This window comes from Rhinolophus sinicus, chromosome 9 (assembly GCF_057876585.1).
Source record: "Rhinolophus sinicus isolate RSI-liver-muscle chromosome 9, RSI-T2T, whole genome shotgun sequence".
Classification (NCBI taxonomy): Eukaryota; Metazoa; Chordata; class Mammalia; order Chiroptera; family Rhinolophidae; genus Rhinolophus; species Rhinolophus sinicus.
The window spans coordinates 39,743,710-39,762,825 of NC_142509.1; the positions used below are offsets into that span (position 1 = coordinate 39,743,710).

Below are 19,116 nucleotides of genomic sequence, written 5' to 3' on the forward strand. Positions count from 1 at the left end.
GAAAAAGGCCATTTGATGCTTGGCCATTCTTGAGGGTTAGGCTGAGGGAACAGAGTCCATATTTCTCAAATCCCAAGGGGTCTGTCCTGCAACCCCTAGGACCAGCGAGCACACAGAGTAGGAAGGACCCTTTCTGCAATGTTCTAGAACCTCGTTTCGCTTACCTGCAGACCCTGAGGGCTCAGCTCAGTGCTCCTTTGGCAGGTGGAGTTCCAGAGCAGGTGGGTTTCTCTGTTGGTGCTCTCAACCCCTGCATGTTCCATCTCTCCAGCTGCATAGTCTGACGGCCGCTGACGGCCTGTACCCCTTGGCCTCTGCCTCAGAGGGCAGGACTGCGTTTGTCTTGGCCATCGCTGGATTTTCAGGGATGAAAATCAACATCGTCGATGCTTCACTCATATTTCTTGAACAGCTACGTCTCCTCTGTCTTTCCAAGGCTTAAATCTCTTGGAATGCTGTTTGACGAGCTGTCATTTGGAAAGTGCCCATGCGTGGCCGCTCTCCCTTCCATCTTTGCACCCCTGACTTTAGAAGGTCGTTTCTGATACTGGACTAAACTCCATCCTGAGTCACTTCCACCCACTGCTGCTGACTCAGCTCCAAGCCGCTGGCTCCTCCGGAAACAGCATCTTCCTGTTTTGCCCTCAGCACTCCCATCCCTGCCCTGTAAACGCCGTCGTCTTTTCCTCGTGTGCATTAGTGCTTCCTCTACTTATAAACACCCAGAAGGCTGCCAAGGCTCTGCAGCAGCAGCTGGAGAATCTCAACGCTCATGCTCCCTTCTTCTCAGCTTTGATACGAGCGACTCTTCCCTTAGCATCAGGTTACTAAATTTAAACATCTGTCAACAAAATGCTAAAATATTTGCAGGATAGAGTTTCTGGATAGAAACTCTGGTGGATGCAGGCAGGGTCTGGATCCAATGGCTGCCTTCCTCAGATGACCTGTGGGGTACGTGGACGCTGGAAAGCCTGGTGGAGCACATGGCCTCAGGGAGAAGTAGTCATTCAGTGCCCTCCCTGGACAGATGGGGAAGCTGAGGCCAAGGGAGCTCAGACATGCCCAGAGCTACGCAGTGATTTACAGCAGTGTGTCCCAAAGTGTTTACAGAGCACGGCAGCAGTCAGTGATGGAGAGCGTAAAAAATGGAAGGTCTTAGGCTCCAACCCAGGACTCAGTGGAGCAAAGTCTGTGGATGAGGCCTGGGCACCTGTATTTTAGTCAGACCCCCAGTCACCCTCATGGGCCATGTCTCAGAACCAGCCAAGGCCGACTCGGTCCCACACCTTATGTTGGTCCTCCCCGGTTTCAGTTTTCAGTTAGCTCTCCGGATCGTTTCCCGCAGGATGACTGGGTCTAAATATCCTCACTCAGAAACAGGTCCTCTTGCAGTGCTCTAAATGTCCTTTTCAAAGATTAATGCCCAACTCCCACAAAAGAGAACAGTTCACTTAAACACCTGTCCTTCGGACTTCTCTTTAAAAATCAGAAAATCCGCTGTCTTCGTGCCCACCGGGCAGCCGCTGGTTGGAGTCGGTGGCTGTCCCCTCTGCATAGGTCCGCAGCCTCTGGTTTCCTCAGCCACCAGCACTCACGATGGCTTCCCGGCCGAGACTGAGGGCAGTGCCACTCACCACACTGTTGCTCTCTGAAAGGAGGCACGAGGACAGAAACGGGGACACTGACGGAGAGTCCCACAGCACCAGGTGTTTCATGGAGGGGCCAGAGAGAGCCTTTGGGGGGGGGAATGAGTGTGTGGCCCACAAAGGGCGGCGCATGTTGGGAGAATGCAGCCCAGGCTGCCTCCGTGAAACAACGCAAGCGTCTCACACACTAGATGGGCTTCTGAGTTCACGGTCCCTCGTCTACACGAGAGTCCGAAGCACTGCCAATCCGTGTCTGCTGCCTCTCAGTGCATCTCACCTACGCGTGTTCTGCTCCGGCCACTTCAAACGCAGGGTGGCTGGACACGGAAGTCATCACGTCTCCCGCTGCCTGTCTGTCCCCGATCCTCTGTCACTGTGAACTCCAGCTCTTTTCTCTCCAAATGTTGCCCTTTGCTGCATCATTTCTCCCTCCTTACTTGGCTCTTCCTCGTCTTCTCATCATGGAGCTGGAAAAACAACCTACCGGTGAGGTATGGAAGTTGACGTCCCCATGACTTCCCTTTGTCAAGTCAAAATCAGGTCTCGTTAGGGAAGAACTCACTTGGGACCGTGGACTCGATGCTCTGATTTTTCCCTTGCAACAGTCAGGTCTCTCGTAGTCACAGCTGGCCCCGTGTCGCCTGACTGTGTGCCGCAGCCGGCCCCATGTCGCCTGACTGTGCGCCGCAGCCGGCCCCGTGTCTCCTGACTGTGTGTCACAGCCGGCCCCGTGTTGCCTGACTGTGTGTCACAGCCGGCCCCGTGTTGCCTGACTGTGTGCTCCGCGGTCGTTCTGTGTTTTGTAGGATGAGTGGCAAGTCTTAGGAACCATCCTCCTTGTGTTTTTCGGCAGCTGGGTCTCCTCGGTGTTGAGAATGGCTGATCATGGATGACTCGAAAACTGTCCCCAAGGCGTGTGTACAGCCAGACATAGCCTCACAGTCCCAACGTGGACAGAAAAGGGACATGTCAGACCCTGACCTCAACTTACCCAACCGACCACTGAGGTAGCGAGGCAGGATGGTGTTATGCCAAAGAATGAGTAAGTCCGAGGGTGGGTTATTTAGTGCGTGTAGGTTAAGGATGCGTGATCTAAAAGTCCAACAATGGTAGAATGTTTTTAGCACAAGTTTTTAGCACAAGATTCTTAAGTTTAACTCACTTTTAAACCACTTTTACAATTTTTTGCCATAGACCCAGACCACCTGACTTCTTATAACACTTCGTATTTTTCTTTAAATTTTACCCAGTTAATTGAAAAGGAAACTATATCATTGCCATAAATTGAAAGCCAGTAGAGATCCCGAAAGGAAAAGATACCTGTGTTATTGAATTCTGCTCGGGTATCACTGTCCACTGAAGGCTCTGCATTGAGATGTGGTATTTCCGTGTTAAAATGGGGGTAGGCTAGCGTTACTCACATACACTCGGACTCTGTCCTTGTCACGGTCAGAAGAACTGACAGACAGCGGGAAGGGAACGAGCTGACACTGTGAGTCGTGTCATATGAAGACGTGTCTGTATGCTGAAACTCTCCTGGACAAAGTGCCCAAGGTCCTGGGGTGTGGAATGACCAACTCTTACAAATATGTGGGTGGAGCCTGTCATACAAGCAGCGCTGGGCTAAAATGTGGGGGTAGAAACTGCCTTTTTGTGTCCGACAAACTCAGAGTTGGGACGTACGTAAGGCAGCCATCGCTTTTCTCAGGTTAGTCAGGGGCCAGGTCCCCACGTCCCCCTGCTCCCAGCCTGTGCTCCCGTGGACATGCTTGCCAAGTGGCTGCTTCACAGTGGAGAGCCCGGCGTGCCAGCTTCTCCTCTCCTGCACAGGCCACACTGCGTGGGAAACCGGCTCAGGGTGCTGGGGTTGGAGATTCCCTTGATGTCTGTATTCATGTTATAACCCAGGAAGCCAAGGCCGCGATGCCGAAAGCCTCTCAACCCACTTCCCTGCCTGCGAGGCACTGAGAAGCTGCAGGCGGAACCAGCCCCATCAGAGTAAAGGCCTTTGCGACCGAGCAGTCTCTTCTGTTCTTCTAGGACCTTATTCTGAGATAACTGTCAATGACATGCAGTTGTAAAAATAATACAAAATGTTCCCGTGTCCCCTCGACCCATCTTGCAGATGTGAGAAAGTTTAGGAACCTGAGGTGGGCCCACATGGCGTCATCCCAGGGCTCCTTCTAAGGGGGAGCAGAGTCAGATCGGGAGGCGGCTCTGAACACAGAGAGAGGCCATGGGCCAAGAAAGCAGGTGCCTCTGGAGGCTGGAAGAGGGAAGGAACAAACTCTTGCCCTGCAGGCCGGCTCCTGACTCTAGTCCAGTGAGACCTCTCAGTGCAGAGTGTGCGAGAACGTGTGTGCATGTGTGTACACGTGTGTGTACATGTGTGTGCATGTGTGTGTGGCGATGTGTTCCAGCGGCCACAGGACACTCACAGATGCACAAGCTCAGAGGTGCCTGTGAGCTGAAGTGCAGTCAGCAGGCTGGCTCCCTCCTGCCCACATTTCCTCAATCACCTAGTTCTCTGCTTCTCCTTCCCCTTCCTCACCACACTCTGCATGAAACCACATCAGCTTGGTTCCTTCAACAGTGACAGTCCCCTTGTCTGAGTGACATCGGCCCCTCACTCAGGTCTCGGCCCCAGCGTGAGTTGCTCAGGAAGCCTTCGTCCGCCGTCAGGTTAGAGAGCGTCCTGTTACGTGCCTACGGCCTGTGTGTCTGCTTCTTACTGCTCGTCACAGTCGTCACTGCAGGGAGCCCTGTGTGACTTTAGTGTCTGTCTCAAGCCCTGGCCTGCAGCCCAGGGACCTTGTGGGTCTGTTCCCCTTTCTGTCTCCAGACCCCCACGTATTAGCCACTAAATAAATATTTGTTGAATAAATGAGTGAATGAATGAGTGCATGAGAGTTGTATGGTCTGACTGTTGGTGTCCCCCCCAGATTCATATGTTGAAACCTCACCCCCAGTGTGACAGTATCTGGAGGAGGGGCTTTGGCAGGTGGGGAGGCTGAGGTGAGGCCCTCACTGTGGGATTCACGCTGAATCAGGAGTGGACGAGATCAGGGTCACAAGGAAGGTCGTGTGAGGACAGAGCCAGGAAGACGCCTCCCCAGGAACCCGCCCAGGCCGGCACCCTGGCACAGGCGTCCAGCTGCCAGACCCGCGAGAGCCAGTGTCTGCTGTGTGAGCCCCCAGTCTGTGTACTCGGTCATAGCGGCCCGAGCTGACAGACGGTGGGATGCGAGGCCAGACCTTATCCCAGAAGTGAAATTGATGGCATTGGTTCTTGAGGCCCTGAGTTTCCCATTCCAGAACATTCCTGAGCCTGTTCTTCTGGTGCTAAGGAATTCTCCTGGAAACTTGCTTTCAGGCAGCTGTCAGAGTCCACAAGGCATGGATCAGCTCCTGTCCTCTGATGTCACCATGTTGTAGGTAGACGTACGTCTCACACAGGCCTGGGGCTGCCCCGGCAGAACCATGGACATTTGTGAGTAGGAGAGGGTGGAGGTCTCCTTGATCTCCCTCCTCCCCCTGCAGTTTCCTCTCCAATGTTCTCCCCTGAGCCCTCCTAGCAAAGCAGGTGTCAGGAAGGAAGGAGGGAGCCACGTGCCCCGCCCTGTGGTGGCCTGGGGGGGACGGGGGGTCAGGAAGGGCACATGTCCTCTGGCGGCTGCCAGGCATGATCTGGGCAGGTATCAGCGGCTCAACCTGACTAGGCTGAAGCCACAGGGGGTGATTGGCTCAGGGAGCTGAACGGCTTTATGCAGGTTGTTTTCCGGTTATGTATTGCTGTGCCGCAAGCACCCCCAAACTCAGTACGTCACAGTTGGGTGTCCTCCGCGGTTCTGTGGGGCAGCAGGCCTGTCACACAGCTGCTGTCAGGCGGCCAGGCTGGGCCGACTTGGTGCCCGACGTGGATCTCCTCGCTCCCTCCCCTGCACCGCCAAGCTCATCTGCGCGGTTTCTCTCTCCAGCCCCGGAGCCTGCACTTCCGTGTGGTTGGAGGCCCGAGAGGCAGAGAGCAGAGGCTGTTGCACGGAACTTGGCCTGTGTCGCTTCTGCTGGCACCTCCTGGTCAAGTCAGGCAGAGGCAGGTGGAGACACTGGCTCTGAGTCTGGCTGGAAAGTGGCACAGTTGTGGCACGAGAGCAGATAGGATGGGAGACAGTGTGTTTGCCTTTGAAAAATACCGCGGACACAAGCTGGGTGCAGGTGCCCAAAATGCCGTCAGAAACCTGTATCTCTCCATCACTCTGGCTCTGTCCTCAGGCTTTGCAGGTGGGAAACAGTGTCTGCCAGAAGCACCAGGCGACCAGCCCTGGGCCTGCCCGAGTTAGCCCCGGGGGTGTGGTCGGTCCCACCCACACAGGAGGAAATGGGAGTGGGAAGCATAGCCGTCCCAAGGGACATAGCAATGCTGCACCCAGGTGAGGGAGGGCGGCTGCCCGGCCAGGACAACCCCTGCAGGGCCTGCCCCCCGAGCCCGCTGCCGCTTGGGTCCACTTACGATCACAAACGCGTTGCCTGGGGAGAGCTGCTCCTGTCCCCGGAAAGATTCCCTCCCCAGCCTTGCCAGCCACCCCTGTCCCTCCCACCAGAGACACAGCGAGGACAGACCTGCAGCCAGACTTCCTCGCTGGCCCAGGTCTACAGGGTGCATTTTCCCCCTGGAATTGCTGGGAATCTCTTTTGTCTGGTTCAGCGAGTGAGCCCTCTCCCTCCACCTCCCCCAAAACCCTGTCAGCTAGGAAAGGTTACACAAATGTGAGCACAGTGAGCACAAATGCAAGCTCCAGAGCCAGGCTGCGTGGCTCACATCTGACTCTCACCAGCTGTGTGGCCTTGGACAAGTCACTTTCCCTCTCTGTGCTTCCATTTTCTCCCCTGTAAAGTAAGGACCATACTAACACCTACTTCATGGGGCTATTGGGAGGATTCATTCTTAGAACAGTCAAACTTGTTTACGGCAAGGTCCCATTAAATGCCACTGATCACACTTTTTAAAAATAAAGTGTTCTTTAGATTGTTGGGAAATTCATTTCTTGTCTGTTAAATGTAGTACAAATACCCCGCTTCCTCCCCCGGGTTGTCATCTGTCTTTTGACTTTGCTCTGGTAAATTTTTTGCCTTGCAGAATTTTGTCGTATTTATGCACTCAAATCTATCCGTCTTTTCTTGTGACATCTGGATATTCTTTCTTTTTGTTTTTTTCTTTTAATTTTTTGTCTTGTTGAGAAAGGCCTAGAATTAGGATCACAAGGAGAAAATGTATTGAGTTGATTTGTTGACCAGTTGCCCTGGTGACTTTCGCCTTCAGGTTTTTTCCTTTTCGTATTAATGATCCCAGTACCTGATACAAACTCCCTGCACATGCTGATATGGGAGGCTCCTCGTGAATCTGCTCAGACTCCAAAGACGTAAATTCACGTTTCAATATAAGCTACTCCCCAGATGGAAGCGATTATTTTGCAGGTGGAATTACCAAAAAATGAACAGCTTGGCTCCAGCACGTTGTTTGCCTTCATTCTCCCCTCTCCTAACACTAAGTTCAATGTTTTATTTTTATTTTTCTTCCTGGACAGAAAGACATTTGGCCAAGACAAGATTGAATGAAAGGAATTTTTAAACGCAGCAAAGTGTTTGGAAAAAATTGACTTCCACGAATCCTACTGGGAATTCATTTCATAACCGAAATTTCACAATGTGCTGTGTTCATTTCCCTGTGAAATTGGTTTTTTTTCTGGGGAGAGGCCCGGCAGGAGGCTCAGAGTGTATTCGGGACTCAGCTCAGCACAGGAGACGCCCACAGACGTGGTCGGGGGACCCCGCCGTGCAGTCCCCACCAGCCAGCTGTGCAGGGAGCCAGGTCGGGAGATGGCACGGCCCGGGGACAGCACAGCTGCCCTCTGAGTGCCCTTCCAAAGTCCCATCCTGCTCTGGTGACCCATGTTACCGGGTACTTCTGAGAACCTCTCGCTTTCCTCAGTGGCCCCGAGAACATTCGCCTTGCGACCTGGAGTTCTGCTCTGAGCCTCTCCAAGCTCAAGCAAAGTACAGGCCCCTTCCTTTTTGTTTTGAGGTTCCTCTTATAATGAAAAACAGTGGAGAAATTCCAAACCAGGGTTATAAAATTATGTATGTTGTATAGGCTTATATTAATTATAGTAGGGCTTTGAACCCACGAAACTACAATGCAATGTAATTGTCACAATTATATTGTCACAAGACGCTGAACAACTTGTAACAAATATGTTGATTCATAAAGCATGACAAAATGGTTGGTAACGGGGCCCAACTTTATAATTAATGACAAATGGCTTCCTTTAGTTCAGTGACTCTCTGAGACTTTGTCCATAATCTCATTAGAAGATAATGTCCAAAGTCGAAATGTGGTGCCATTTGTGTAAATCAGGCCCTGGGCAAATGGCCCCCACCTCTCTCTGTCCACCCCATCCTGGGCCTGTGTTGACCAGCTCTGGGCACCGTCCACTCCCCAGCATCACCAAAGCGCTGTGCCCAAGGGCAGGGGGCCGGGGCTGGGGGGGAGGCAGCTGGATTTATTTCCAGTTTTCACACAGTGAGTGCAGGCAAGTTGCTAGCTAAGCACGCACACATGCGTGCGCACACACACACACACACACACACACACACTTTACTCACATGCAAAGAAAGGGTAAATGTCACCGGAGTCAGAGAAGCAGAATAGACCCACTCAGAGCTCCAAAGGGCCTGGCCATTGCCTACCCTCCCCAGGAGCCCAGCCCCAGGCCGCAAGGTAACCTCGGGCCAGGGTCTTCACACTCCCCCGGCCCCATGTGCTTCCAAAGATGGAGACACATGGGTCACCGGCAGCTGTTTAGTCGCAGTGGATGGAGCACGACCTTGGTCCCGGAGGGGCTGGCTCAGGGCTCAGGGGTTGGCAGGCAGGTGTCTTGAAAGGAGCTTTACCTGCCAGGCCTCTGTGTGCCCCACGCTGTGGCTCTGCTGGAAGTGAGCCATCACAGCTGCCAAGCCCTTCAGCACGGGCGGCCCTTTGCCTGGACGCTCCCTGCTGGGGTAGCCCCCAAAGGCGCCTGGTCTGAGAGCGCAGAAAGCTCTGGCTTCCAGTCCTGTCTGGAAGATAAAAAGCGGAGGGAAACCTTAAGACCCAGGGGGTTACCAGCAGCACAGGGTTGTTTAAATAGTTTGTGCCCATTTAGGATGCAATGCTGTGCAGACATAACAATGACAACATAAACGTGTATTCACGGACCCAGCAGGGAGTTTGTGATGCAGTAAGTTTCTAAAATGTGGTTTACAAACCAGGGTGTGTGAGCTGTTCTTTCTTTTTAATAAATATCACGGACCACGATGCCTGTGGACTAACAGGAATAAAAACAGAATGGTGTCGGTTATTGAAAATTAGCGTTCTGGGGTCAGACTGCTCAAGGCTGCCCCTAACCGTAAGCACCAGTTTAGTGACGTTGAGCAAACTGGCCTCAGTTTCTTCACCTGCGTAATGGGGATGACAGGGTCTTCGTGATGTGCAAGAGGAGGTAATTCATTTAAAACTCTTAGAAAAGTGCTTGGCACTTAGTGACCTCTTAATAAACACTACCTATTATTTTTGTCTGCGTTTTCCGAATTGAATATACATCGTCTCTAGAATGAGAAAAAGTTGCTATTTTAAATGAAAAAGAGTAGAGAGGTGAAGTCCCTTCTGCTTGTCATTGGTATTGACCCAACGACGCCTTTCCTTTCCTCAGGGGTCACATTTTCTTTTTTCTGGAAGACATACGGAGAGCCGTCCCGACCGACACCCTCTGCTTATGGGGGACAGGTCATTTCCGATGGGTTCAAAGTGTGCTCCAGTGGCGGCAAGGGCTCCGTGGAGCTGTACACACGGGACAACTCCATGCGGTGGCAGGCCAGCTTCAGCCCACCAGGTAAGGACGCCCTCAACGCTGCGGGTCTGCAGGGAGGGGCTGAGGAGGCGAGACCCTCCCGTTGATGGGAGGCTACCGGCCCCAGCTGTTCAGAGCCCTGTGCCTCCTGGTATGGGAGCCCCTTTCCTTATTAGGGGGCTGCCTGGGAAGCCTTTCTGGGGAGGGAGGGCCAGAGGGCGTCCTCCGCGGAGATGGCTGTAGGTGGCTCAGAGCTGCTGCCAGGCACCTGGAGCCGTGTGACCCTGAGCGGGTCCGTCAGGTGTGACTGCACCAGGCCACTTAATGCACTGAGCCGGTTTCTGCGCCTGTAGTGAAGGTAGTGACAGTATCACCGCACAGTCTGGGGGACGGTCAGTGCATCTTGCATGCAGGAGCTTACAGCACTGGTGATGGTCTCTCCTCTTCCCCGTCTTCCTCCTCCTCCTCCTCCTCCCCCCCACCTCTTCCTGTTCCCCCCCCCCCTACTGCTACACACCTGACAATGTTTACAATATGATGCAGAAAAGCTTTGGGGAAAGAGAGGCTGAAGGGGCGGGGAAGGAGGGATCCGAGGAGCGGGTGTGGCCCCGGGCAGGAGGCAGGATGCTGGGCGTCCTGGGACAGTGGGGGCAGGGCTGGCACGCACAGGTGTGGCCCTTCCAGGTGGGTGTTGAGAGGCTGCCTGGTGCTTCCAGTGTGAGGTCAGGGGTGTGGGCAGGGAGCTGGAGGCTGAAGGTCTGCTGTGGAAGCTGGACAAGAGGGAGGGACAGCAGACTCAGAGGTGTTCTGGGGTAGCACTGGGGGGGGGGGGGGTGTGCAAAGAAGGGAAGCTTGGAGGTGGAGGTGGCAGGATGAGGGCCGAGAGAGTTTTCCTCCAGTAGGAAGTGACATCTTTGAGGTATTTAAGGAACATTCATTTTCTGGCCCATTTAAAGGAGGCTGTGTGTCTCAGTGAAAAAACATGCACACTCTGGGCCCAAATGGCCTGGGTAGAGCCCTGTCTGTGCCTGCTAGCTGTGTGGACCGAGCACCTTACTGTCCCACTTGTGCCTCAGTTTCCTTATTCACAATATGAGCCTAATCACAGCATTGAGTCACAGGGTGACTGCGAGTTCAGTGACTTAAGACACATGAGCACCTAGAATGACAGGGCCCAGAGAGCACTGCTCTGTGAGAGCTGTGTGCTCAGGCCGGGCTCCACCCCCGTGAAAGAGGACAATCCAGCAGACACAGGGTTTGAGAGAACCTTGCATAGTTGTCCCCTCTGACCCCCACGGCCAGAAGCGACCTCTCCCCCCGACCCCCACACTACTGTACTGGTTCACGGCCCCGGTCACGCTCTACCTGCAATCAGTGTCTGACGTAAGCGTCTCAGCGCCGTGCCCCGTGGGCTGTCACAGTACCAGGCACCCAGCAGGTTCTTGAACGCGCTTTAAGGCAAAGCCAGCTGAGCCCCGCCTGTTTTCCACCCAGGAAAATGGGGGAGGACTGGAGACATTTCTGCCGGCAGCACATTCTTTGTTCAGTGGAGGGATTCATTATTCTTGCTTCAGACTCAGGGCAGTAATACTTTGGACAGAATTGGAAAGTTGCAGGATCTTAGCAAACAGCCCTGATGTAGCTGCTGGGTGAGCCCACATGGCGCCTGGCTCAAGGATATGTGTCCTGGGAAAGGGCGACCCAGCTCATCCCAGTGAGGACAGCTGAACACAAGACGCACGGAGTGAGGGGGGCCCTTTGGGGGGCAAAGTCTGATGAGCATCTTTCTGGTTGGTGGACATGGTTCTCAGGCCAGAGACACAAGTGACCACACGAGCTCAGTAATGGAGGTTCCTGAACGAGCCGTGACAGTGGCCCCACCTGCCACGGTGCCACCGTGTTGCTCAATGTTACACGTCCTACATCAGAGCACACGGTGGTACCACTGGCCTGTGGGCTGGGTCAGGCTCTCAGTTTTACTGAGCTGCACTGCGATGACCCAGGCAAGATTTAAAACATGTTCTGAACAAGTTATGACCATTGGCTATTATTTCATTTTAATTTAAAATAGCTGAGGATCGAATTTAAAACAGCAAAGCGTCTCTTTGAACTGCTTCTGGAATGGTGAGGGTGGCATGGTTTCCTTCCTGTGCTCCGAAGAGCTGTATCACAACCCATGTCAGGACTCACCAAAGGTGACAGGGACCAATCATCTTAAGAAAGAGGGATGTGCTGAGAAAGTGGGAAAACAAACCCACGGGGAGTTCATTCGCGCGTCTCAGAACAGCCATCTCTGCCTTTCCAGGTCCCTACTGGACGCACGTCCTGTTTACATGGAAATCCAAGGAGGGCCTGAAAGTCTACGTGAATGGGACCCTCAGCACCTCAGACCCCAATGGGAAAGTGTCTCACGCCTACGGGGAGCCCAGCGTCAACCTCGTGATAGGATCTGAGCAGGACCAGACCAAGCGCTACGAGAACAGAGCTTTCGATGAGTTCGTCGTCTGGGAGCGGGCCCTGACCCCGGACGAGATCACCATGTACTTCATGGCAGCCATCGGTCAGTGAGGGGGAGGGCGGGGCCAGGCCCGGCTCTGCTCCTGGGGGCCCCTCTGTGCCACCTCCCCTTGCCAGCCTTTTTCTTCTCCCGACTCTCCTGATACAGCAGGAAGTCCTGTGGGCATGACATGCGTCCTCAAGAACCTCGTAAATACAGTGGCTTTTCATAGAATACCTGCTCCGTTGGGTAGAGGAAGTAACAATTTACTTCCTGAGATTAACACTGTCCTGATATCAGGGAGTTTTTGAGGTCTGTGTGATGGATGATTGTAGAAAGCTTTGGGGAGCAGATGTTCCGGGTCCATTGGTGCATTTGATCAACAAACATTCCCCACGTGCCAGACTTGCTGGCAGGCCCTCATGGAGCCGGGCCTCCCCTCCCTGCTCAGCACAGGGTGGTTGTTCAGACCAGGCACCTGTGGGGCAGCTGGTCCTGGGTTGGAGTCTTCACTCAGCCAGCAGGAGCCATGGGACCTGGGAAGTCATGTTTTGGTTTCTCTTTTCATTGAGGTGAAACCCATGTAACATGAACCCACCCACTCTGCAGTGTAGCGTCTGGTGGCACCGGCTGTGTTCACATGTGTGCATCTGTCACCTCTAGTCTCAAAACGTTCTCATCACCCTGAAGGGAACCCAGCGCTGTGAGCACCGGCTCTGCAGGATTCACTGCTTACTCTGTGTCTCTGGGTTTCCCTATTCTGGACACTCCCTGTAAATGGAATCCTGGAGCATGTGACCTTTGTGTCTTGAGCTCTGCAAACCACAGCTTTCTGCTCTGAAAAGTGGTGAAAATCACGCTCTTTCTCTGCTGGGGGCTGTGAAGACACACCTTGAGGCTGATGGCACGATGCCCGTTCAGGCACGTTTCCAATCCATGTCGGCTGCTGTTAAAGTTAGTATCTGTGTGTCCCCCACGTTCATCTTCATTTACAAATGAACGCACTGTCCCTTTTACATGAAATAATCTGCCCAAACACAGCAGTCCCCGAGTGGGAGGCCTGCACGTTTCTCGGTTGGCTGCTGCACTGACAGCCCCAGCAGCGGGGTTCAGACCTGGGCTGCACGTCCCCAGGCAGACACGGAGCCCCTCACTTGTTAGGACCCTACTCACTGGGTGACAGAAACCCCATGAAAACGACGTAAGCCAAGAAGGGCATTTTTAGTCTCATATAATGCAAATGACAGGGAGGAGGCCGCTTCAGAACTGGTTTAACCCAAATGACATCCCCAGGGAGCTCCGCTGTGGACCCTGCCTTCCTTGCTTTCTTGTGGTGCCAAGATGGCCACCATTCCCTCCAGGGTCACATCCTCACCCTCCAGCGACCTCAGCAGAAAGCAAGGAGCTTCTCCCTTCTGTTGAGTCCTCCAGCAGTGCTGGCTGTGTCTTGTATCTGCCCAAATGGGGCCATGTGCTCCCAGGTGCAGTGACTGGCTGGGTGTGGAATACGCTGATGCCGGAAGCCTGGGTCACGTCCACCCTGATGTTGCAGGGGGGTCAGCCTTGTCTGAGACGCACGGAGGACGCCCGGGAGGCTGCTCTCAGATGCAGGGGTGGGAGCAAGGGGGGAGCAGCCACCGTGCACACGAAACCAGCCGGTGTCCAGGGCAGCCCCTGGCCTTTCCATCTTTCACCAAGAAAATGAAATTCATTCCCTTTCACAGAAGTGACATAGAACAAAATATCATGTCCTTTAAAAGGAAAAAAGGTATCAATCTATTGCGTTGTATTGCCCAGGAGTCAGAGATTTGTCACTCCAAGATGACCAAGATGTCATTGTGTTTTGGAAAGCCTTAAATGAATCCTGCCTTCCTGATAGTTTGCTGCGTTGATGTCATTGTTTCTGGTTCCTGTAGCTATTGCAGCAGACCTTGTCACCAGGACATTTCTGGGCTTAGGGACCCAGACAGGGCAGCATTTCAGGAGGGCTCTGCTACTGACGTGTGCGTAGTTCCCCTGGCCCTCTGCACCGGGGAGGGCACGTCCGATTCTCCAGGTGGTCGAGGACAGGTGTTCTACTAACGCTTAGCGTCCCAGGGAGCACATGCCCTACACCTTTGCGGAGTCAGAAGTGGACCCAGGGAACCCCATGTCACTTGGGGATCTGGTTCTGATGTAAAGCATGTGTAGAAAAAGTGACCGGGACGTCTCCAGGAAGGCCCTGGGTGGGGCTCCCTGTACCGTCACTCAGCCCGCCTGCAGAGCTGGAGGGTGCTGCACTGACACAGACAGCGGGGGCTGACAGCCAGCCTGCATCAGGCCAGCCCAGGGCCCCGGTGGGGCTGTGTCCACAGGGGCAGGAGGACCTGTTCTTTGCTCAAGGATCTGGGGCTGGGGCTGCCAGTGACCTGTCCAGAGTGGGCGCCCTCTTCTAATCCCATTGGCTAGCACAGGCCCCTTTTCTGAGGATCTGTCCGCATGGGTGACCTTTTGAAATTCACACCAAGGCAGAGTGTTGACCATTGAGCACCTGCCTGGCTTTGCACTTCAGTGGTGGCCGTGCCTGCAGAGAACCAGAGGAAGTAGCAGACTGTGCTCAGAGTCACGTGCTTCAGACCCTGGACACACGCTGGGCTCAGTCACATGCTCCTGGAACACGTCCCTGGGCACTGAGCTGGACGGAGGACAGGACACGCCCTCATTTCTGTCTCACGTAGTCGTCATCTTCATGGCAGGCAGATCTCTGGACACATGTATTGTCCTTGACTTTATTGTGTGGACTCCCATGAGTTAAATGTCCCATGACGTGACCTTGATAAGTCCTTGGCACTCGCGGTTGGACGTCACTTGGACTTGGAGAACAGTCTTTTGGGCTCTCCCCACAGCGTCACACCTTCACCGTCCAGCAGCTGCACAGCCCTGCCCCACCCCAAGGGGTCAGTTCCTGGGGCCAACTAGGGGATGAGGTCACTTCTAGGTCACCCACAGCAACCTTGAGGGATTTCCCCAAAATAAGGGCGAGAATCAGTTAAGTCTGTGTTCTCATCGGGGAACACAAAGAAATAGTTGGTGGCCGACGGTCAGAGAACAGCCCGTCATGGCTGAATCCGCAGTCCTGGATGTCTTTGCCCGCAGTAATTACCCACACTTAACCAAATTATGCATAATTAACTATTTGTAAGTATTCACAATTAGCCAAATCAAGTCTTAAATAGGAAGAATTACTGGAATCACAGGGAGGAAGGCTCAGGAGGGCCGTCCCCCACCACTTTTTGGGGTCTTGCTTCACCTGTCTGATGGATGAGTTGTTTGGCCCACTGTCTCTTATCTCTGAATAGTCCAGGCTCCACTGAAGAGGTTGATTTCTTTTGGTTCTTTATGTCTTTGAAATCGGTGAAAGCTTGTGTAACGTCAGCTTTTCATGTGGTGACTTGTGTGAAGGGTGTTCAAAGGCAACAGAATACAAATGGAAACCTGACTGACATGGGAAATTCATACGACCTGGCCATTAAGTAGACTTGTTAGCCCCTTGTCTTTGCAGAAACTTTCCTGCCCAGAACCACCCCCAGGCTCCCTGACTTATGTCTGAAGCTGGTTGGGTTTTGAACAAGGACGGAACTTCCTTAGGATGACAGAGGCGCCCCTGGGTCAGTACTTCGTTGAGCATTATCGTTTTGGTTTTTTTCCAGGAAAGCACGTTGCATTGTCTTCACCACCACCGAGCTTCCTCACGACGCCCGCAGCCAACACCCTGGTGAGCAGACGCATGTGTCCTTTGCCCCCTCGTGGTGGTGTCTTTGTGCCTGGACTCTGTGCCAGGACTGTGGAAACGCCAGGAGACAGTCTGGCTGTCTCTTACGGGTGGTATCATGTCTGGAAGCCCCACAAAATGGAGAAGCTAATGGTACTGAGACCTGGGGCTGAGAGTGGCTGACGAGGAAACTCTCACTTCTGGTGGCCGGTGGCCTAATGAGCACTGAGGTAGTTCCTGGGGCAGGTGGCACAGCGGGCAGACAGCAAGGAGGGCCCAGCCTCCTCCAGCCCTCAGCTTCTCTCTGTGTCCCCCCTCTTCCCTTCTTGAGGAAGGGATCCATCGTGCAGAAAACGTTCCTCTCTGGAATCTGTGTCCCTTCCTTGAGAGCAGTAACATAATAGGGAGTGTGCGGACACTTGAACCAGTCCCACCACTTGTTTCTGCCATGTCTCCCCGGCTTCACTTCATCTATCACGTGGGTGCATCTCTCATGAGGTTGTCGGGAGGGTGACATGTGAACATGTGTCACATATCCACACGTGCCTGGTATGTAGCAGGTGCTGTTAGCATTAGTATTCTGGGGTAAGAGGCATGTCAGCCATTGAACTTGGATAGCATGTCTTGACTTTAGTTCTTAGCAGAAACTCACATCGCTGATTTTTGTTTAGATGCCCACCGATGCCTACCATCCCATCATAACCAACCTGACAGAGGAGAGAAAAAACTTCCAGAGTCCTGGAATTGTCCTGAATTACCTGCAAAACGTGTCCCTCAGCTTACCCAATAAGGCCCTGTTCGAGGAAACAGCACGGAATCTCGCTGAGGTAAGGCTTGTGCATTTCTGTGCTTGGTGGCTTGGGGACGGCTGCCAGAGCACAGCTGATTGGTGTATTGTCTGACCCACACGGAGTTAAAAAAAAATTCGGAACTTTCGTATAAAATCTGGACTTCAGGCCTGTCGGGAACAAGCAGACAGTGTGGCCACTGCAGCCCCCCCGACAGCTCAGTGGGACCCCCTTCTGAGGAGACCCCCTCTGCACTTTGCTTCCCTACCTGCCAGTCTGGCCGTCTCTGCAGCCACCTGGCCCTGTGGTCACTGGGTTGGCAACTCCTGTCTAAACTCTGCTGCCTCCCTTGGCAAGCAGGTAGGAGGTGGAGTGGGGTCTGGGGCAGATTTCGCCTTGGGGCCGTGGACCAATATGAGCCCAACTGTGACCCACATCTCAGCGGGAACCCCAAAGTTACCTAAAGCTGTGCGCGAGGGCACCGTGTCATCAGGGGCTCTCTCTTCTTATCGTCCTCCAAATACTTCCCAGGTCAACGTAGAGGTGGGTCCTGGGCTCGTGGGCACGTGATATGTTCTGTCCCAGCACCAGGGCTCTTGGCTGATGTGGGCGGAGAAGGGGTGTTGGCAACTGTCTCACCTCGAAAGCCCAGTGTCAGGGTTAAGAGCTGGGTGTCCAGGGTCTGACTGTGGGTGGAACTCCCCTCTGCCGGTTGTTTGCCCCATGCCCTTGGCCACGTTACTTGACACCATCCTGCCTCCATCGTAGAGGAGATCATAGTGGGCCTCACCTCAGCGGGGAATAAATGGGCCCCGACGTGTGTAGAACCGTGTCCAGCTTTTTACCGTTCTTAATTCCTTCTGGTTTCCTTGCCGAAGACACACCGCAGAAGCATGTGGAAAAGCATGTGTGTGGTAATGCAGGACGTCCTGCCCAGGTGACAGGAGTGAGCTAGACTTCTCAGGGTTCAGTCACTTGTGCAGAGAGTCTGCTGGGTTCCAGAGATACAGGGTGAGCAAGAACCACTTCCCGCTTCCAAGAGGCTCAGGGTTGAGAGGATAAGATGGGCCCTTCAGTCTGAAACAGGCTGTCACAGTATGTTCTGAACTGTGGGGGCTCAGACAAGCCTGGCTGGGCCCCCAGCTCTGTGTCCTTAGGCAAGTATTTTAACCTGTACAAGCCTCAGTGTCTCCGTCTGTGACATGGGGGTAATTCAGTCACCCACATCTCTCTGTTACCGTGGCTGATAGAGTGGAAAACCAGGTCTTGTGATTTTGAGGCTTGAGGATGCATTCTAAGCAATGTCATTCTGTCTGCTTTTAGACCTTCTTAAACACCATGGGAGAGGTTCTTCTGCTGCCCAGTTGGACTGCTGTGTCACAGGTAAGAAAAAAGAACATTTTGATCTTCAAACATATGAACCTGGGGAAACATTTTGTCTTCCTAGTAGAGGCATAAACACGGCCCAGTTTGCATCCGTAAGAAGGACACGTCTCTCAGTAGTGACGTCTGGGATGTGAGAGCTCATTCTGACTGTGTCCCAGCTGATCTGAAATGCCACGTCTTCCGTGTGTCTCGGCAGCTGTGTGAGCTTCGGGAACACGTCACCGTCCTCAGCACCGAGCTGGGCAGTGGCTACACTTCTTCATGAGGAATGCACACTGGGGTGACCTTTGTTTATCGTTTTAATAACCCATTTTTTACCATCACATTGTCCTTGAATGGCAATAAAAACACGTTAGATGTTTACAGATCACTAGGTTAAGTGGAAAAGGTAGAACGTGTGACACAATGTACTTCACGATTATAAGTGAAAAACAAAAAAGCTTCTCTTCTGTACTTGAGTAATTAGAAAGGAGAGGGGACTAATTTTTCTTTTCTTTTAAAAAATTATTGACTTTACTTCTTTAAAAAATAAAACAAGTGACTATGTTGTGGAGATGCTCGAAAATGCAGATCATAAAAAAATATATACAAAGTGAAAGTCAGCTGAACTGCTAAGGCCGAGAAGTAATGACTGTTAACACTCTTGCATTGCTCTCTTACCATCTGGCTTTTAATTCACTTATATGTACAGTCATTCTGCAGATAGACTGTGTGTCTGACCTAACCTGTTGCTCCTTAGTTCAGTCAAGAACATTTCCCGACGACACTAAGTATCCTGCAAAGCTACATCAGTCGGGCTCTGCTCGCTGGGCTGCAATAACAAGCAGACCCTGCATGTCAGTGGCGTTAGCACAATGGACAGTCACTTCTCACTCAGGCAAAGCCCCAGTGGGTCAGAGGAACCTCTTCTCCACCCAGTGATTGATTGGGGACCCCGGCTCTGTCCACCTTCTGATACGTCTGTCTCAACACTGACTTCCAGGGTTGCCCGTGAGGGTGGAGAAGGCTGAGGTGGACTCGTGACGGTCTCGCCTAGAATGGCCGCAGCCACACGCGTGTAATGATATCAGACGGCTCATAACCTGACCCCCGATAACCTTTAAAAAATATGTGCCCATTTGAGGCAGAAGTGACATCTTGTTCTCTCATTATAAACGAGCTT

General features: G+C 53.0%; 1 protein-coding gene across 2 annotated transcripts in view; it reads left to right on the top strand.

The window, feature by feature from the left end:
• ADGRD1 (adhesion G protein-coupled receptor D1) overlaps positions 1–19,116 on the top strand; it is a 99,372-nt gene that overhangs the window by 16,570 nt on the left and 63,686 nt on the right. For both annotated transcript variants that reach the window (XM_019748811.3, XM_019748812.3), the window contains 5 exons: positions 9,395–9,574; positions 11,838–12,092; positions 15,719–15,783; positions 16,452–16,607; positions 17,892–17,951. In XM_019748811.3, coding sequence (XP_019604370.3) covers positions 9,395–9,574; positions 11,838–12,092; positions 15,719–15,783; positions 16,452–16,607; positions 17,892–17,951 — 716 coding nt within the window. The remainder of the gene's footprint in view (positions 1–9,394; positions 9,575–11,837; positions 12,093–15,718; positions 15,784–16,451; positions 16,608–17,891; positions 17,952–19,116) is intronic.